The sequence below is a fragment of the Coccomyxa subellipsoidea genome (assembly GCF_000258705.1).
Source record: "Coccomyxa subellipsoidea C-169, whole genome shotgun sequence".
Classification (NCBI taxonomy): Eukaryota; Viridiplantae; Chlorophyta; class Trebouxiophyceae; family Coccomyxaceae; genus Coccomyxa; species Coccomyxa subellipsoidea.
Window position 1 is genome coordinate 196993 of NW_005178016.1, and position 19236 is coordinate 216228.

The 19236-nt window shown below is 52.7% G+C and overlaps 3 protein-coding genes across 3 annotated transcripts; 1 reads left to right on the forward strand and 2 right to left on the reverse strand.

The window, feature by feature from the left end:
- Positions 1-271: 271 nt before the first annotated feature.
- COCSUDRAFT_21001 (protein disulfide isomerase) lies at positions 272-7507 on the forward strand (the record flags this gene model as incomplete). The annotated part of the gene is made up of 13 exons (XM_005642580.1): positions 272-327; positions 618-696; positions 840-992; positions 1215-1338; positions 1699-1764; positions 2319-2443; positions 3019-3097; positions 3549-3730; positions 4248-4415; positions 4864-4974; positions 5386-5454; positions 6396-6496; positions 7381-7507. The coding sequence occupies 13 exons, from the start codon at positions 272-274 to the stop codon at positions 7505-7507; spliced, it is 1440 nt and encodes a 479-aa protein (XP_005642637.1).
- Positions 7508-8624: 1117 nt separating this feature from the next.
- On the reverse strand, positions 8625-14087 carry COCSUDRAFT_68416 (hypothetical protein). The gene is made up of 8 exons (XM_005642581.1): positions 13608-14087; positions 13363-13445; positions 13124-13224; positions 12370-12478; positions 11518-11684; positions 10561-10668; positions 9465-9622; positions 8625-9097 (listed from the first exon to the last, which is right to left on the reverse strand). The coding sequence occupies exons 1-8, from the start codon at positions 13722-13724 to the stop codon at positions 9038-9040; spliced, it is 903 nt and encodes a 300-aa protein (XP_005642638.1). The 5' UTR covers positions 13725-14087; the 3' UTR covers positions 8625-9037.
- A 1824-nt stretch (positions 14088-15911) lies between these two features.
- Positions 15912-18859, reverse strand: COCSUDRAFT_49408 (hypothetical protein; the record flags this gene model as incomplete). The annotated part of the gene is made up of 4 exons (XM_005642582.1): positions 15912-16334; positions 16594-16741; positions 16924-17324; positions 17522-18859. 4 exons carry the CDS (start codon positions 18857-18859, stop codon positions 15912-15914), a joined length of 2310 nt encoding a protein of 769 aa, XP_005642639.1.
- Between the last annotated feature and the right edge of the window lie 377 nt (positions 18860-19236).

The window sequence follows — 19236 nt, forward strand, 5'->3', positions numbered from 1 at the left end:
ATACGCTCCTCATGTGTGGAACAAAAGCCTCTATTCTTTAGCTCGTATTTGTTTCCTGCTCAACGGATCTTATTTCGCATTGACACTGTAACCTGGAGAGTATTCAAGCTCTGTTCCGCTGCAATGCCTGCTTTAAAATTGCATTCCTGATCGAGGCACATCCTTACTTACTCTATTGAAGAGCAAGTCAATGTTATTTTCGCTCCGAGGAGTCAAACTGTGTAGAAGTTCTTAGCTCGTGTCTGGATCGGGAAGTAGGAACCGATCTGCAATGGCAAGAGTATTGCAAAAGCTGCGGAGTGTGGATTTCTACCGGAAGATTCCCAAGTGAGGCTACAATAAGTCCCCAAAATCATGCACATAAAAGCTTTTCTGGCTTTCGTGTGCTCAAAAAGTTTCCTGCGCTTGCATTGTATATCTCGATGGCGCTTCAATGACAGTACTCCTAATCATCAGAATGGAATCTCCAGTTCTGACAAGAATCTTTCACAAATTGTGTTCATAATTATCCATACTCTGCCATACATGTGCATAAAATGTCTATTTGCATTCAGCTGACTGCAGATACGATCAATCGTGTGTCCAGATGCATCACGCTTTGCCTCTGTGGTGTGCAGTGACCTTACAGAAGCTACTTTGGCAGGAGCTGGCATATCATTAGTTGCTGCGTTCACCATTGTGGTGCTCCTAACAGCGGTGAGCTTACACGGCTCGTGAAAGATGTGCCCAGCATGCATAAAATGCCCCCAAAGCCCGTTGTACAGGTTGCCAAAAGGAAATTTCTTTGGCACAAGGAAATTTCCTTGTGCCAACATGATTGTATGTCTCTTGATGCCCAGGAGCTCAGCAGTTTCCTGGCAATTGAGACCAAGGAGGAGCTCATTGTGGACAGAAGTGCACATGGCGACCTGTTGCGAATCAATTTCAACATCAGCTTCCCTTCACTTTCGTGCGAGTTTGCAACTCTGGACGTCAGTGACGCGCTTGGCACGGTGAGAAGCTTCCTAGGGTGCAAAATTTTCGTTGAGCCAGGGCTTCTGACGTGCCCCTCATTGACTGAGTTCCTTTGCTGCATGCTGTTGCTGCCTGCACGATCCATGGATCTGATGAGAAAGCAGGCACAATCCCACCCTTGCCAAGAGGTAATTTGTCAGCAGCATGCAAAACACCCATCTGCAGCATGAACATTTGATAGCAGGTAATGCTGCATGCAGAAACGGATGAACCTAACGAAGACGATCAGGAAACTGCCGATCGATGAAGACGGGCAGAGGGCGGGTTACTATGTACATGACGACCTCAGCAACGTAGACATCAAGTATGATGAGCCCTCGGTGTGTGACCTGCTCTCCTGACTACGCAGAAGCTCGATTTCCTGTCAGGTTTTGCTCGATGATTGGGTCTGTTAATTGCCTTTCACAGCAAACTAAGCGGTCTCCATCTTTATGGTGCTGTCGCTCAGTGTCTGACATGCAGAATTGTCAACCAGATCTACCGACAATTTTTGAAACACAAGCAACCCTCTTGCTTCCCATGTGCAGCCCTCCATGTTGCAGACATTTTGATTGATGCATGCTGAGGCAGCATTCCATTGGACGCTTGTTTGCCATAACGCCAGATAGCTGTCTAGAAATGTCCTGCAAGAGTGTTGTCATTGACTAACAAGACAACTGGTGCCTTTGCAGAAAGAGGCCGCAGCACAGGACTTTGCGCTTCCTCTCAGCAAGGATAGCTTCAAGGCGACGCTTGAAGCCTACTCTATAGGTACAATAACCCCTCACAAATACAATACCCTCACATGGCTTGACATCTGCATGCGATCCCGGTGGGACACACTCTCCATATGTGGCCAGGATTTTGAACCCTGACCTGAAGTGCACTCGATGAAACCCGCAGCACCCCAGACCTGAGCTCTGTGGAAGCATGCATCCTAGAACCAGCAGCATAGTGGGAACTTTTGGCATGCAGCTGGCACATGCAGTAAAACATAGGAGTGACCAGCGGGCAAGAGAGAGGAAACTCTAGGGCCCGGTCTTGATCATGAATGGCAGTCAGGCTCTGGTTCCAACAGCAGCAAGGTATCCATGCAGAGCAATTTTTACTGGCCAATTGACGATAGCCGATTTGCATTTGTGTTAACTAGGCTTAGTGGAATATATCTAATCAATGCCTGAGAGATGGAGTGATGTGCAAACCAGGGGTGATCAGCCTCATCAGGGTCGCTTGGCCTCATGGCTGCTGCGGGTTGCCGCCACTTGGTTCCTTTGTGTTGGTGGTTGCGTGCCGGCAAGAAAGCACTCATGTTTGCATGGGCGCAGTGGTGGTTAATTTCTATGCCCCCTGGTGCCCTTGGTGCCAGCGGCTGGAGCCGACATGGGAGGCAGTGACTCAGGAGGTTCACACCAAGTACCCCGACGCTGATGGCAGGATCCGATTCGCTAAGGTGGGACATCTGCGCACATGACACTGTGATGCACTGGTCATGAGGCATTGAGCCCAAAAAAATCATTTCATGTCCTAAGAAGGAAGTGGGAATATATATATCTGGGTCACTGGAACGTATATCTGGTGTCAGAACACGGTGAGCCCACACTGGCCAGACGGGCTTCTCCTCGGCTGAGCTAGCTAACTGCAAATGAACGAGTGGCAAACATGCCCGATATGAGGAGTGCTGCAGCAGAGTGACGTGTGGGCTGACCTGGACTGGGGGCTAAGGATTTGAACAGCTGCTGAAGCTGTCTGCCAATATGTTCTTGGTGTGCATGGAGGGTGTTCCACTTGGTCAAGTAGGGGTCACTCTAGAAAGTGCTCATTTGTACTGGGACATTTTGCCTTTCGCCTTTAAGTTCAGGATCCTTTCACGCTCTCATCATGTTCACTTTTCACATTTGGTGGTGAGCATTGCTTTTCCAGGAACTTAATCTTGGTTAGTTGGTTTGGCCGAGTAAGAATGACTGCTTCTTTCAGCTTTGTCTTTCTTGGGGTTCAGCGCAAGTAAAGGCTGACTGTGCCTGCCAGGTGGACTGCACTACGGAGGTGGACTTGTGCAGGGAGCACCAGATTACGGGCTTCCCTTCCATCCGGGTCTTCCGCTCAGGTGGGGGACCCATCGTAGCATTCGCCCTGCCCTTCTTTGCGCGATTATGGCTCCGTGGTTTTGCATTCGCCCCCCTTCATTCTGCAGTCTGAGTCTGCATCCTGCACTTCATTACTTTTAGCAGATTCTCTTCCATATTCTCTCCTCTTCCTTGGCCTTGGCCTCAGCTGTCCTCGCGGTCTTAACCTCTCGAGGCCAGTCCATGTTCTCGCAAAGAGACGGAGGGAGAAGGGGAAAAGGGGAAAGGGGATTTGCCGGGCCCCTCTTCTTCAGCATTGCTGCTCCCCCGTTGCATAATCGGCAGGAGCCGCCAGCCTATCTGCGCTCACTCTGCAGCAGGTTCAGAGACCATGCCCTGGTGTCGACACACTCAGCTGTCTAGTTTGCTCCAGTGGACCGCCCTGCTGGCTGTCTGAACACTGCGTGAAGGCACCGTTGGGGTTCTGGGCAGGCCATGACGAGGTGAACGTGCATGGAGTGAAGGAGCACGAGTCATACCGGGGGGACCGCACCCAGGCCTCCCTGCTGGCGTTCGCCGACAACCTTGCGCCGTCTGCCGGCCAGCCGCACCACTACATCAGGCAAGCCCCCCATTCAAACAGGCCACTCCCACAAGCCGCATCGGCTTTGCGTGTGATGTTGTGGTCTCTCTGGTACGATGTGGGTTGCAAAGGGGAAGGGCCTCTGCCAGGTGTCCAAAGACTTGGGATTTTTGGCCAGAGATGTGAATCATGAAAGGAAGCTGCCAGAAGCATGCATGAATGCAATGTCAGCAGTGTCTAGATCCTTGCCGTCTGCTTGGCAGGTTGCAGAGCCACCACTCTAGCGTGCCTGGGGACCTGGTCATTGGCAAGGCTGCATAAATACACACAAGTCACCGAAAGTGATGTATTGCAAAGGCAGGAACACAGACGAGGGATCTGCGGATCCCTTTGCTGCCAAAATGGACAGCCAACCTTGCTTGTGCCCACCCCACTCCTCACTGCCATACAAGAGCCAATTACCCCATTCTTTCGGCCTGTGCCTTGGCATGCCAATACCCCAAACCCCCTGCGCGGCAGCGCAGATGAGATGAAAGAGAAGGTCATGGATGGCGCAACCCTGACTATTCTTCTGGCGGCTGCGCAGGGGCGTGACCCGGATGGCGAAGACGAGTGGGTGCGCTCTGTCGGGCTTTGTGCTGGTCAAGAAGGTGCCGGGGGCACTGCATTTTCTGGCCAAGTCGCCCGGCCACTCCTTTGACTACCAGGCCATGAACATGAGCCACGTCGTCAACTACCTCTATTTTGGCAATAAGCCCTCGCCGCGGAGACACCAGGTGGGGGCTCGCTGTTTCTCCATTGCTTCAACGTTACTTATTATTATCATTGCATTTCAGTCCTCTTTTGGGAGCCACCTGAGGCTCGTTGAACGTTTGCCAGGCTGGGCAGTCTGTCACTGCCCATCTTTATATCACAAAAATCTCATGTGTCTGCATTCTTAGTCTTAATAAAAGTCACGCTCAACCCCGCACCTCCATGGTGCGGGGAACTTTTCAAGGCTGAAATGAGGGGTCTTCCTAACATTTTTATGACCAGGAGCTTGCTCCATTGGATCGGGCTTGTCGAGCGATCGCACACCCGGTCATAAGTCAACGGCGACAGGACAGGATCACTTTCCACTGAGTGGATCTGTGTGGCACAAGAAAACACGATGTCTAGAAGGAGATCCCAGGCCCTGAGGTATATCTGTCACAGGCTGAGCAGATGTCTGATGTGTCCGTACAGTCACTGGCAAAGCTTCACCCGGCGGGGCTCAGCGATGACTGGGCGGACAAGCTGGCAGGGCAGGACTTCTTCTCACGCGCCGCCAAGGCCACCTTCGAGCACTACATGCAGGTGCGCCGCCTTTGCTGATACTAGTATTATTATAATCATTCCTATCATGCCCCCTCAAACTGCAAAAGTGCAACCATACCACGGGGCGCGCTCTAGACACGGTGTGACCCTGGTCATACTCCTGGTGAAGGCTGGTGATGCCGAGTGCAACGGAGTTAGATTGGGGGGATTTATTGCATGCGCTTCCTGTCAGAGGCAAGGTGAGTCTGCAGACAAGCTGCATGTGAAGGCCGCCACAATCCTCCCCCTTGTTGGACTCGCCAGATCCAAGCAAGACTCATCAATAATTGGCACGGTTCTCAGTAGTTCTTACCTCAACGTTGCGCTGCCGCGCCAACTGCCTTTGTGTCGTCGGCGTTATGTTAATCGTTCACGTGGACTTTTGCTCATTCCCTGCCTGGCGTTTTGCAGGTGGTCCTGACAACGATTGAGCCATCCAAGCACCGCCCAGAGCTTAGCTATGACGCCTACGAGTACACGGTACGCTGCAGCCTCCGCCCTGTCGGGCTCTCTTTGATGCACTTGCGTCTTTCCCGGGGGCCAGCTTTGGCGAAGCCTTCTCTCAAGGCCAAGGCCTCTTGGACAGCCTGCTAGGCCCCCTTCTCTGCAACCTCTTGCAGGTCAAATGGGGCCCTGTTGAGACAACAAGAACGTTTAACGGCCCTCCCAGGCGTTGGCACGCACTATACTTGGGTGATAGCAGGACACAGCTACAGCCGTAATTTGCAGCGAATTTATGCACATCAGTCTGGCCCAGGTTTTGACATCCCAGGGAGTTCCGCTCTTCGCCTCTGGATCGTGGGACCGGTTTCTGGTCTCTTCAGAACAGCTGCTCACATGGCCTGCCACATCTACTAGGCCGATCTGACATCTATGGGACTGCCCAGTGACACCAGAAAGTCTCGCTCGGGCAGCCAAGGTTCTTTGCTGAGGCTAGCGCAAGTCAATTGGGGTCTCTGCCAAGCAAGAGATGACAAGCGCGGACGCGCAATGCAGGCCCTGAGAAGGACTTGCTGGGTACTCTATTATGAAAATGAACCACCAATTTGGCAGTGGCGCGGGGTGACTGCGACCCGGAGATGCCAGATCCGCATGCTTTGTCTGGGAGAGACTGCGCTGTGCGGTGTTTCTTTTAGTGGCTTTTAAGAGCCGATGTGGCTTTTAACAATTAAAGGGGGCAGATTTGTGGCCTTGAAGACGCTTGTGTCTGTTCCTTTAGAAACACCCAAAAAGGATTTGAATAAGTAATTCACAGCCGTGAAAGCACGTTTTGCCCTTCTGAGCCAGAAGGTCCCAACACAACCCATTTGAGCCAAATTTTTGTTCAATATCCCATCTTTGTGTCAATTTTGTGGCTTCAGAAAACTTCAAAGCCACATTGGCTTTCATCCATTCATTTAGAAGAGCCACTGGCTGCGCAGGTGCACAGTCACACGTATGACACCGCCGACATCCCTGCCGCTAAGTTCACATATGACCTGTCGCCCATCCAGATCCTCGTCAGCGAGAAGCGGCGCGCATGGTGAGTAATCAATGACTAACTATTTTTTCCCGAACTTCGCTTTCTTCTTGTGGTGTCAAGCTGTGGCCGGGACGTTGGCTCTGGAGAATATACTGCAGACACCGTTGCTGGTCATGGGTCCTGTTGCTGTAGCCTTGCCATCTGCTGCAGGTCGATTTATACTCCCATGCATGGACAGTGCTGGAAGAAATGAGCACAGAGCAACACTGTGCCCGGACTTGGAAGGTCCTTGCCGAGCAGTTTCATGTCACATCAGCAGCAAAGCAGTAATTGTGTCTCGCTGGCACCCCTTTGTTGGCGAATTGTCTTCTAGTCGGTTTGCCTCTGTGGTCGCTTGGCTTAGTGGACTACATAGAAGTAACTCCCCTGAGAAATGGGGTGATGAATGAAACCAGGGGTGGTCAGCAAAAAAACCATCAGGGTCGATTGGCCTGCGGTCGCTGCAGGCGCCACTTGTTTAGTCCCTTGGTCCCTTCTGCTGCACAGCCAGCCAGGGTGACAATGTGAGACTTGTTCAAACTTTAGGCAAGGAATACAACGCAAGATTAGGACATAAGAGATTGCAGACTCTTTTCACAAAGTGTCGACTTGACCACACTTCCTCAAACAGTCTCCATAGGATATTGCTGCCTGAGGAGCAGGACTTTGTTCCCAGCTGTGCCACAAGAAAGTAGAGTGTTCCGCACATAGGCACTTGCTAGAGCAATTACTAGTCTCTCACTTCCAGCTATCTGTGAGTTTGCTGTTGTTTTGAGCTCCCCAGCCCCTGTTTTTGCAGCTCGATTTACATTTGGGCAGGCCATAACACAACTGTCCCACCTTTCTCAGGCACTCCTCTAGACTGGGCGGACTAATCATCCAAAGCATGTGTTTTTGGGGCGCAGGTACCATTTTGTGACAACAACTTGCGCCATCATTGGAGGTGTCTTCACTGTGGCTGGTATTGTGGACGGTCTGGTTCACACCGGCGCCCGATTTGCCAAAAAGGTCGAGCTGGGGAAGCACACTTGAGGGGCAGCAGAGCGCAGGGGTAATGAAGACACAATTGTTGTGGATTAGTAATCCCTAGCATTGCGCGGGGGTTTTGAATATACACCTGGGGGACAGCACAGTGCAGGGGTATATAAAATAGAATGGTTGTGGATTAGTCACCCCTATCGTTGCACAGGGGTGATGAATTTTACACCCGTGGGGCAGCACAGCTTAGGGGGTTCAAGACACAATGGTTGTGTATTAGTCACCCCTAGCGTTGCGCAGGGGGTGATATACACCTAAGGGGCAGCACAGCGCAGGGGTAACGAAGACACAGTTGTTGTGGATTACTAATCCAGGTTTGGTAATCCCTAGCATTGTGCAGGGTGATGAATTTCACACGTGAGGGGCAGCACAGCGCAGGGGCGATGATTAGCAGGCATGCTGATTGTGTGGCGCATGTGCTCAGTGTCTGGTGGAATGCGCATTTCCGTGGAGGCGCCAGGATTGGATGGGATGTGACGGTGTAGCAATGCTCTGAAGCCCCTGCATGGTCACCCCTCACGAAGGGTGGCCAGCAAGGCTTACTGAATTGGGTATGTATATTGCCCTTTGTGCTCAGCTTCATATTTGGCAAGGAAGTTCCTGGTAGGGCTGTGATAAAAGTGGCCAGAGTGACCGATTGGGCTTGTGCTGATTGCTTCTAGTCAGTGCCAGTGCTGTTTGCTTGCAGCTTCACTTGATGAAGTTCAAGTTTCTCCAGGCAATTGCACGAAGGATTCATTTTGAGCAGCTCTCCTGCGTTGAAGAGCAGCCTGAGGCCAACCATGTAGGGTGTGTTTGGGATGCCATGCCATGCCAATACAGTATTTCCCTGAATCAAGTCAGGTCATATGGCAGGACTGCAGTATCGAGCTTCTGCAATATTAATGCTGGGTGTAAAGGAAAATGAGGATTTACATAATCAAACAGTGACTTTTGGCTTTGATTCACCTTTGCTGGCATTAATGCCATGTGAAGCAGTGCATGACTCGAGAATCTTGTTTTTGAGCAAACTCTTTCACCCAGAAAATAACTGGCCATGGCAATCATTATGGGAACGCTGACTAAATACATATGCAGTAAGAAATGTGCATATCTCGGACATCACATCATAGAGGCGCTTGAAATGCGCATTACAATGCAGGCAAGTATCCGTAAACACATTCTTTGACCAGCAAACTCAACTTGAAAGCAAGACCAAAATTTGCACAATTTGCAACCACTTCTTGGGCATGCAGATGGCAACCCAAGAATCTACTAGACAACGAGAGACAAGCTTACAATCCAATGTGGTCTGCAACATGGGTTTTCATGATCCTGAGCCGGAGGTGCACACTATACTAGCACAGCACTGACACAGCATATACACCGCGAGGCAGCCCTTTTTCCCTACTTTGGCGCTCGCACTGCCTTGTACGTTCTTGCATCTCTCGACTCTTATTTCAGCAACCCCTCCCAAGCACATCCAAAACACAAGACTGGCCCAGACGCAGGTGCCTCAATGGTGCCACATGCAATTTTTCAGCTTCAGGTTTGGGGCACAGACACTCTTGCAGTGTATCTGGGATGCCGAGCGCGCAATTCTTCCTGCGTTCAACAGGGCTCAGGTGATTTCCCACAGGTCACAAATTGTAAATGATCCCACCCTGTATGGCAGCACAAAAGAGTCTTATTCCAGGCGCCTCCCTATCGTTTGAAAGGGACAATGCCCAGCATTCTTTTTCTGCCTTTCATGAGCAACTTGAGACGTGCACAGGGGTTGCTTAATAGTCGTGTTACTCCTTAGATCCCCCTGACATGCGGTGAGGAAGAAGGTTTGAGATGATTGTCTGCCGAATTTAATAGCTTCTTCATGACTCTTGTCCAATTTCAGTGCACATGCTTGTATCCAAGCATGTACACATTCTATCAACTGACTCTCCCCCTCGTCCAACCTCGATGAGTTCGGACTTACCGCAGAGATGTCATGAGTAGAGACTCCATCAATGCTGCTGGGTTGGGAGATGAGTGGGGCGGCTGGAGATTGATGCTGGTCAACGGGTGTCAGGCCCGGCGGTGGCTGAGAGCCCGGCACGCTGCGCGCACTTGCGCTGACATCAAGGTTCACCGGCCCTGCACCGGCGATGCGTTCTCAAATTGGTATAATCATAAATAAACACAAATATATTTCTAAGTGTTTTAAGATTTTGCCTACGTCCAAATCCTAAAACCCCTAAACCCTAAACTAGGGCTCTGAGCAACAGAACCTGACAAGTTCTGGAGCCTTGTGTGGAATCTCAGTCTGGCTTGCGCGAGAGCCACCGCCAGAAGATAGGAGGAAGGGCCGCAATATTTTCTGCATCTTAAGGTGCCAGCCTGACCTGCTGAACATTTCTCTAAAGCAAGTGGGAGAAAGGCAGGATGCAGCATGCCGGCACGTGCCTGGGTGCTGCATATGCCATGCACGCTTTTCCTGCCAAGAGGAATGGTGCTTGCAGACAAGCTGCAGTCACAGGCTGCCATAATCCTGTCCCACTGATGGACTCGCCAGATCCAAGCAAGACCCAATCAACTGTGGGCATGGTGCTCAGTATTTATAGCCGGGGCCAACTTCTGCAACTTTTACCAGGGGCCAATCACCACGGGGCTTGCGACTCAATTTGATGCATATGTAATGAGATGCATCCAATGAGTCACTCGGTCATGCTCAACCCTGAAGTGGAAACCTTAAATTTGATCCTTGAATAGCATAGTGTACCTGCAACCTGCGGCACCTTGCCCCTGGCAGGAAAAGTGGGTAAGAATGATAATATCGTGCACAGCTCTCAGTTTCACCATGTCTTCGACCCTGGACATGGGTTGCTTCATTCAACATCCCGTGTAATGCGCGTGCTGCCTTCCTGGCCCATAGAATATGTGAAATCGTATGCAGCGGATGAAGAAAACTTTTATGGGGAATACTTTCTTTCTTGCCAAGGGTGGATTAGCATTGCTCTGTCCCTGGCTCATTCACTTTATTGAGATGCAAAGGGGGATACTAAACAGGCCGCAGGTTGTTGTGAGTCACTTACCTTGTGAGGCAGGAGTCTCGGCACCTGTTGCTATGGGGAAGAGCGGCGCCGGCGAGCTGGCAGCATGTGCCGAGCCAATCGGAAAGGCCGGCACTTGCTGCAGGGGCCCTGCAATCACACATCGTGCTGCTGCTCAGCAGGCGGAGAAAACAGTCTTACCATACTTTTCTCTGTCATGGATCTCAAAACTAAATGCACAAATTCGACCCTTTGTTGACGCTAAACCCTACACCCGCCATTGCATTCCCCGTGACGAAAGTATTGCTATAAAGACCCCTTCCCTACACCCTAAACTCATGTTCCCCTTAAAACCCTAAGCAAACGTATTGCAGGAATGTTTCCGTGGCTCAGCTGACCATTCTGCAAAGCCTTTGTCAGCACGCATAACTCATGCCTCGGAGGGCTGTATTGCGGCACGGATGTCTCATCCGCGCAGACAACTGCACGTTTCCCAAGCTCCCGGAATGGCTCACGGCTCCCGCACAAAGGTAGGCACTGAGATTCATGCGCATGTGGCGGCTCCGGGAACACAGCAATAGCATGTATGCATGCACGTCTTTGAGGCTGCAGACCAGGATTGGCCCAACCTAAAGTGGCTGCATGCACACCTTGCGGCCTCTGGCCTTCAAGTTGGCGTGCCTGAGACATCACTGGTGTACTCATACTACACCCCACAATACATGATTGTTATCAAGCCTGCAGGATGCTTCAATAATAGGTCTTTGCGGTGCCGGAAATTGCCTGCGGGACATGAGTCAACAAGTTGCAGCCCAGAAACCCGTCTTCCTAGTGAAGCGGGCCAATTTCCGGGTTGCGAGGATACAAATAACAAATTTTCAGCGTGCGGAAAAGCCCTGCGGGACCTTATTTTGAAAATGAGATTTTTGAAAGTGGGGGGTTTTAGCTTGATTACTACCGTATGCATGCATTATTAGAGGAGGAGCAGCTGTGGCGCACCTGTCGGCTGCGGAGGCAGACCGTGCAGGAAGGGCGGCGGCGGCCAGGGGGGTGCCACTCCCGGGTAGGGGCCTGGGTGGCCGGCAGAGGGGGGGATCCCAAAAGGGAACCCCGGTGTCGCCATCAGCGGCGGCCGCATGGGTGGCGGCAGCAGCGGTCGCGGCGGCCTGAGACGAGGCACCACAGCAACATCAGCCACAGCGCCTCAATACCTGTCTTCAGTACCGGTCTTGAAAGTATGATTCGAGAGGAACAGAGCCCTTTGAGCCTGACGGAGACAAATTCGAGCATGGCTCCTCTTTTCACCGATCAGCGCCTCGCAAGCCAAGCCTGTTGGGCTGCCTTCCCGGTGCATTTGCATGCTTGACTGAGTCAACTTGAGCTCAACAGGCAAGATTGGCGAGTCAACTTGCACACAAGCAGCATGCGGGTGCTGCCGCAGCTTTTGCCCTACATCGGACTCTCCAGGATCCAGGCAAGACCCACTTGAGCGCTGCCTCGTCACCACCATAAAAACAAGAATTCGCATAGAAATGCTCTTGCGGCATTTTGGGTTACCGGAAGACCAAGACTTAACCTTTCCCTTTGTTGCTGCCCCTTCAGCGTTGAACACAATACCGGTCGAAGTCTTCATCTTGACATCCTGACCTCCGGTGTCCCTGGGTACAATAGTCACTATCCTGCCCGGCGGTATCCAGGATACCAGGTATCAGCTATCTAGTACCTAGGTAGCTTGTTAAACCGCCCTTAAGAGCCTAAGCTTTCCTCCGCGGAATTTGGCGAGGCTGGGACTTCAACAGCAGATACTAAAAGCCATCAGGGATTCTTCTAAGGGTTGAATTTTGGGCGCACATGATCGGCAGCCCGCCGTTGAAGGGTGGGTGATGCGGCTGCGGCGGCTGCAGCGGTGCCGTGGGACCCGGTGCATCCACTTTGGCCGCCTTGCTGGCGGGCTCATCCTCTGCACCGACAGAAATTAATGTACCAAAAAAGACAAACAACCAAAAATATTGTGTGGCACTTTGTCACGCAGCTCAGTAGCACTCAAGCGTGGATGCGGCCTCCGACCGGCTCATAATTTGCGGGAACCACTATGACGCGGACGTCATTCAGGTACGCTTGCTTGGGCCTCCTCAGTCTTGCAACATTCATCCATTTTTCAGTACACGTTATCCCTAGGGGCGTCTGCCGACAAGCTGCAGGTAGAGGCTGCCGCGATCCTGCCCCTTGATGAACTGGCCACGTCCAATCAACCGTGGGCACGGTGCTCAGTATTTGCACCGCCCCCTTACCCACCAGCCGGGGCCGACGTTCATCCATCCATGCTGAGGGGAAATCATGCATGCACTGTGCCATGCGTGATGCCCCCTGCCAAGCTGGCAGAATCTGCACTGAAGGGCGCTCAAGGTGTATCCAAGGCACGAGGAGGTTCCAGGCAGTGTTTCTAACAATAAATTTGGCAGAAAGCCAATGCGGCTTTCAAGATGCCTATGTTTAAACTTTCTGAAGTCACAGGAGTGGCAGTAAATCAGGATACTGAAGAAAATTTGGGCTCCATCTGGTGGTCTGGGGTGCAATCCAGCTCAAAAAGGGCAGAATGTGTCACCTTCCGGGGTGAGTATTCCTGGGCTGGCTCCCTCTGGCACTCCAGACATGCCAAACACCTCCAGATCTATGCTGTCCTTGCCAGGTATGGCAGCAGGGACTCTGCGCAGCCAGCACAGGGCATGAGATTCTGTTGCGTGACCAGCCCAGGATGGCGGGCTCTGCGAGAATAGCAGGTCATGACCGCCACACGCTTGAAAGTAATTTTTTAAACTCATGGCAAGGGTGAGCTGTGCGCACTTGTCAAGAGTGAATCGGTGCACCTGATGGCAATGCACCCGCAGGCCACTGGCGCTGGTCAGCTTCCTGTGGCATGTGGTGCACTGCAAGGAATACATTTCTTCAAGGACTGAGTTGGGATCACCGTATACTGCCCCGCCATCCAAAATTGGGGACTTTATCAGATTTATTTATGCAAGCAGTGTCCTGATGCATGACCCTTGACGTGCAACAAACGCCTGTCTGCTCATGTTTGGCAATATCACCTTGAAGTGCTTCGCCTTCTGGTGTTGGATGAGAGTGCTCTCATCTGAGAATATTCTGTCACAATAGTAGCACCATGGCACCTGCTCTGCTTCTCTTTTCTTCTTCTTGCGTACCATCGCCTTTAGGAGCACCCACTGCAAGTTACTGGGAACGCAGAAGCCTTACACGTCTGTGTTGAAAACAACTGAAGATCTGTCTACCAACACCCAGAATTGATCTACCCGAATCCCATGGTGGCAGTGCCAGAGCGAATGGGACCGGACTTTATGGCAGCCTTACAACGAATGGGCTTCGAAGAAACTAGCCCCTGAAACACTATGTTTCTCGAGAGCATGGAAGTTTGCAGAGCTGAAGTTTGGCCCATCACGACTTAATCTGGGCAGCGAACATTGATGGCAAGATGTACAGGGGGCTCTCAGTTATCATGACCGAGCCAGGGCTGTCTTTGCATCCTGCCTTTCCTACCAGGTGCTTCCGTGTGCAGCAGGTCAAGCTGGCGCCTTAGGGCCCAGTGGATTACAATAATCATTCAGATCAACAACCCCTGTCATTGCTGGAGCAGGGTTCTATAATTTACCCCCAGGCTGGAGGAGACTCTCCTCAGGAGAGGGAACCAAAGACTACTCATCAGTGCTGTAACTTGACAATCTTCATCCACCCCCCCTGGCTTGAGGAAGGGAGTTACAACTTAGTAGGACCTAGACCCAAATGCACCAGCATGTGAGCAGGAGCACCCCTTTTTGAGACGCGTGAAAAAGACATCATGTTGTTACATGATGATCATGTAACACTTGGCAGGGCTTATAGCTCTTTGAGGGTGATAGCGGGGTTTGATACCCTGGATGATGACCCCTGATCCTTGGAATCTGGAAACCCGGATATGGGTTTGCTTGCGTGTCGGGAAGTTCATCATGAACTTCCAGGGGATGCACGGACGTGGGGAGCAGGCCTTTGGGCCTCTAAAACAGATCTTTCAGGACGACATCTGGGGAGGACTGGATCTCGCTGAATAGACCTTGACACCTGTGCCTGGTGTCTAAACCGTCATCGCTAAGAATATTCTATTACCCTCAGGCTGGCGTGCCTTGCCGCAAGCGGTTTCATGTCTTTTCACGATGGCATGATGGCATAAAGCATGGCTCCATATTTACATATGCAGTCACTGCACGGTGGATGCATATACAGTACATGAAACGAACACTGGCGGTCGCAGTGCCGCGGCGGCTCTGCAATCATTGCTGCAGCTGAATAATATGATATCGATATCCTAAATCATTGCAAACAGGGCACCGGCAATGTTGTCCTACAATCATTGTTGCAAACGCACTAGTGCAGGGTCACCGCATGCGATCATTCACAAAATATAATGCGACAACACTTGAGAATGCTAGCATTACTGGCGAAAAAAAATTATGCGATAAAATGCGGAACAGTTTTGCCATTGTTTTATTGGGCAAAACGTAGGTATAGCCAGGTAAATTGAAGGTTTCTTCTGAAAAATAAAAGTAAAAACTCTTTTGGAATGTTTTTTCTCAGTGTGAACAGGCTTGAGGATGGAGTAAGTCCTCAAAGGCCCCCCGGGGACTCTAAAGGCCCCCAAAAAGCACTTTTGAGTGGATCGCATTTTATAGCATTGTACTGCCAGTGGCCAGAGATAACATTTATTTCTTGAAGTGCTATAAAATGCTCGCATTCTATTAAATGTCGCATTAATCCCATTATCGCATGCGGTGACCCTACACTAGTGTAAGGCGTTGTTCGTATGCAATAGCCTCGTGAGCGCAACACTCAGAATGGGCAAGGTTCCCCCTCCAGCCACATGTCAGTTTGCAACTACCGGGTAGGCCAATACAGCAGGTGGCTTCAAGCCGGGCCTATTTTTAGCACTGTGCTCACGAGGTTATTGCAAACAGACCACGCCTTCCCTAGTGTGTTTGCAATACATATACCGTATCACACCATCTTTAATCATACTATAATGTTGCCCTCTTGATATGTTAGACGAAGCAGGGTTTTGGAACACTGCCTTGAATCCATGCAACCTTCGTTGCTGATCAGATGTGGTCGCTAGTGTGTCTCAAGGTGGCATGCATCATAGGCATGTATTGAGTAGGCCAAAATGTCTAGCCTACTTGTGCCAAATCTAGTGTTTAGGATGACTTGGCCTGGTGCCGCACCGTGCAGACCAGCGCTGCCAGCAGCCTTGCACACCGCCTCATAGAGTGACAAATCAAATGCATGCATCACTGTTGAGAGCTTCCCCAGTCTGAGACGGTCCCAACGTGTCCGCATTCCACCCCTGCCTAGCTGATCCCGCCCCACGTTGCTCCAGCCTGCTCCTGCCCAGATGCAGCACCGGCGCCCTCGGTTTTCTTCGACAGGAGCAGCTCCGCCCGCTCGCGCATTTCTTCAAAGTTCTGCTGCCGCAGGTATTCCCCGTAGTACAGCAGCATCTGCCGGGCAGGTGCGTCGCCATCCTCCGGGCCAGCCTCCTCCCCAGAACCCGCGCCAAACCCCTCCGGCTCGGGGAACATGTGCAACGGCTCGAACAGGTTGAAGGGCTCATGACGTAGGCTCAGGTAGAAGGCAGCGCCGTCTTCCGACGTTCCATCCCCGCCGCCGGAAGACCCCAGCTCGGGCTCCTTGAAAGAGCCCAGCAAGGCGTATTCCGTGCCGGAGCGCGCAAAGTTCGCCAGCATGTCCACCAGTTTGAGCAAGGGCATCCGCTGCAAGCAATACCGAACGTGTCGTTGCGCATACCATCAGTTCTAAGAAGATCAACCTTGCATTGAGACTTCGGCTCCGTATCACGGCACCGTAAATGTGTTATTAGTCGTTTAAATTGTTGATCGTGTCTGCCTTAGTGTTTCTCTAGCACTGACGGTATGTTATGCGCTGATCCTGCTTTTGTGCATGCGCTCTAGCTAGGATACTCATCTGTAGTCATGACATGACTGAGGTTTGACACGGGTGCCAGGCGCGCACCAAGAGGGCGGCCCTGCTGACGAGCAGGTCTGCCTTTGGCAGGTCTACGTGCACATAATCTTTCTGATGGAAACTGAAGTTTGGCGTGTTGCCATGCTTGTTCTTTGCCGAGCTGATCGCCTCCTTCGCGTCATCCACCCCGATGTACCTATGGACATCATCTCCACAACTTCGCACCCAGAGACAAAAGAACCCCCCATAACTTTCTTGGGTACGCCTCCTCATCCATGAGAGGAGCAGCAGTGCAGGTATGCTCAGCACTCATCTTCTGATAATATCAGGGTGCGACAGCACAATTCGGGAGCATGCAAGGATGGGTTCGGATGTGACCTGATGGCCTCGGGGCGAGACGTTGGGAAGGAGTTGACTTTGCTGGCCACCTGCTGTGCATCGCCGCAGGGGATATCCAGAATGTTCGTGATCTGGAGGTTATCCAGCATGCGCGAGAAGGCATGCGGCTCTGATGCCGGCTTCTCCGCCCGCCCGTCATCCTGCCCTGGCTCGGTCTTCTGACCCTGCTCCCTGGGCGCATCGGCCTCCGTGCTCTGGTTCTGCCTGCTGTTAGCGCCTGCCTTCCCGGCTGGCTGGTCCTTGCTTGCGATGCTCTTTTCTGCACCGCTGTCCGGATCATCCTTTCCGCCGCTGGGCCTGCCCTCAGCATTCCTCTCCCCATCGCCCCTCTTGGGCGGCGTTGACCTGCTGTCCCCTTTCTCAGCCGCGTCCCTCAGTTCCTGCGCAAACACTTACCACATGCGCTCAAGATGACAGGCCCACAGAAGACTTCATGCGTCCATTGCATGCTCGTGTGTAGGCCATGCGCCGCCCAACTTGGCTTGGCAAGCGTGCATGTGTCCACATTGCCATGCATGCTGTCTGCTGGCCAGGTTTCTGCGCCCTGGGAGAAGCATGACACGAAAACGTGGCGCACCTCGTCTGGTGAGATCACCCAAACGCCATCTTCAGCACCGTCGCTCTGGAGCTGCTTCAGCGCATCGCGCAAGGTGCCCTGTAACGTGGAGAATTCCGCGTCAGTTCTAGCTTCGCTATCCGCCCAACTGGCAGGCCTGTTGCTGTCTGTGTTCAGGGCGGGTTCACCCTCTTGCTCACGCCCGCGCGAGCTCCCGCTGTCCTTGGCCCTCGCGCCATCTGCACCCTGCATAAGGGGCCTTCCCAGATCACCGCCCGTCTGCGCAGGCTCGCGCTCAGAGCTGCGCTTGCTCCTCTCGAGCACCGCATCAGCACCATCGGGCATCCCAGACTTCTGCTCGGAGCTCCCCGTGCTTTCGCCTGCCTTTCTGGGAGGCTGCTGAGACCCCCGCTGCCAGGAGCCGGCTGCCCTCTTCCTTTCTGCCAGCACCTCAGATTTGGATGAGTCATAGAGGTCGTCCTCTGGAGGCGCCAGCGGCAGGAACGTTTGCTCCTCCGAGCCGAGATCCTTGTCACCCTCCCCGAGATCCTGCAGGCCTCCGTCGTGCGGCAGTGGCTCCGCTGCCTCACGCTTGCCGCCTCGGGTCGAGGGATCCTCCGCCGCTCGATGCACCCCTTCGGCGGCTTTGACGGCGTCCGCATCACGCGGCGCGGCATCTGCGGCCGGTTCCCCGGAATTCCGAGGCGACGTTGCTGCTTCGGCACTGTCGCGAGCATCTGCATCGCTCCCGAAGCCCAGCACAAGCGGGGGGCGCGGAGGCACGTCGGTGCGCGTTTCGCCTGCTGCGGTGGGCGGCGCCTCGCCGCTCCCGGCAGTGTCCCGTGGATTTTTATCTGCAGCAGGCTGGCTGGGCTCGCTGCCTTGCAGAGCTGCTCTTGCCAGGTCCTCTTCGGTGGCTTCACCATCAGAAACGCTCAACAAGTTGAGTTCACCAGGCTCCTGGGCTTCCTCGTCCGCGCCATTACTTGGTCTCAGTTTCTGCGGCGCGGCCTCTCTGTGCAACTCTATTTCCGGTGAGCCGGGGGCGTCCTCCGCTCTCCTCTCACTGCTCACAGCGTTGGCTGCCTCCCTTGCGGCCTTGCGCCTCCTTTGTAGCCTCAGCCGGGCCCCTCTGCGCTGGGCGCTCCCGCCTGCTGATCTGGCGGGGAGCTGTGCATCCTGTGTGGTTTCCTCTGCAAGCAGCTGCCTCTGCACGGAGGTGCCACTGCTCTTCAGGGACTGCAGCCTGGCTTGCTGCTGCAGTAGTTCCTCGTTGGCTGACAGCGCTGTTGCAGCCAGATCATGTGCTGACGCAGCTGCCAGAGTCAAGACGAGGAAGAGGGAAGTGCAATGCCACATGGTCTCCTGGGAGGTGAGACTCCCCTCTAGACCCTGATGAGCCCCAGGAATGCCTTAGCCTTGATGTTTACTGAGTCAGTCACTGTATGGATGCACTGAAAGACACGCAGATACTGGTGATGATGTACAAGCGGGGCCTTGAGGGGCACCTTTCCTTGGGTAAGGTCACCTCTCCCTGCTTCCCTTCACCTTCCTGTTTGGTCAGCCTACACCGGGATAGCAGCACTCAGAAGTAAACAAACACGGTTTTAAACTTGACAATGAAACAACAGGATCACGTAGATTCGCTGTAGAGGGCGTTGAAAGGTGTTTTGTATATGATACGATGGGTACAGACTGATGCATAGCTGTAGCAGATGAAGCGTAATTGCTGTTCA

What these genes read in the sequence shown, in the direction of transcription:
- COCSUDRAFT_68416 (XM_005642581.1), bottom strand. Translation starts at nt 13,724, where the DNA reads ATGGTACGCAAGAAGAAGAAAAGAGAAGCAGAGCAGGTGCCATGGTGC. An exon ending in AGAAGGCGAAGCACTTCAAG is followed by an intron (nt 13,446 to 13,607) that starts GTGATATTGCCA and finishes TATTCCTTGCAG; the next exon opens with TGCACCACATGCCACAGGAA. An exon ending in CTACTCATGACATCTCTGCG is followed by an intron (nt 9,098 to 9,464) that starts GTAAGTCCGAAC and finishes TGTTGAACGCAG; the next exon opens with GAAGAATTGCGCGCTCGGCA.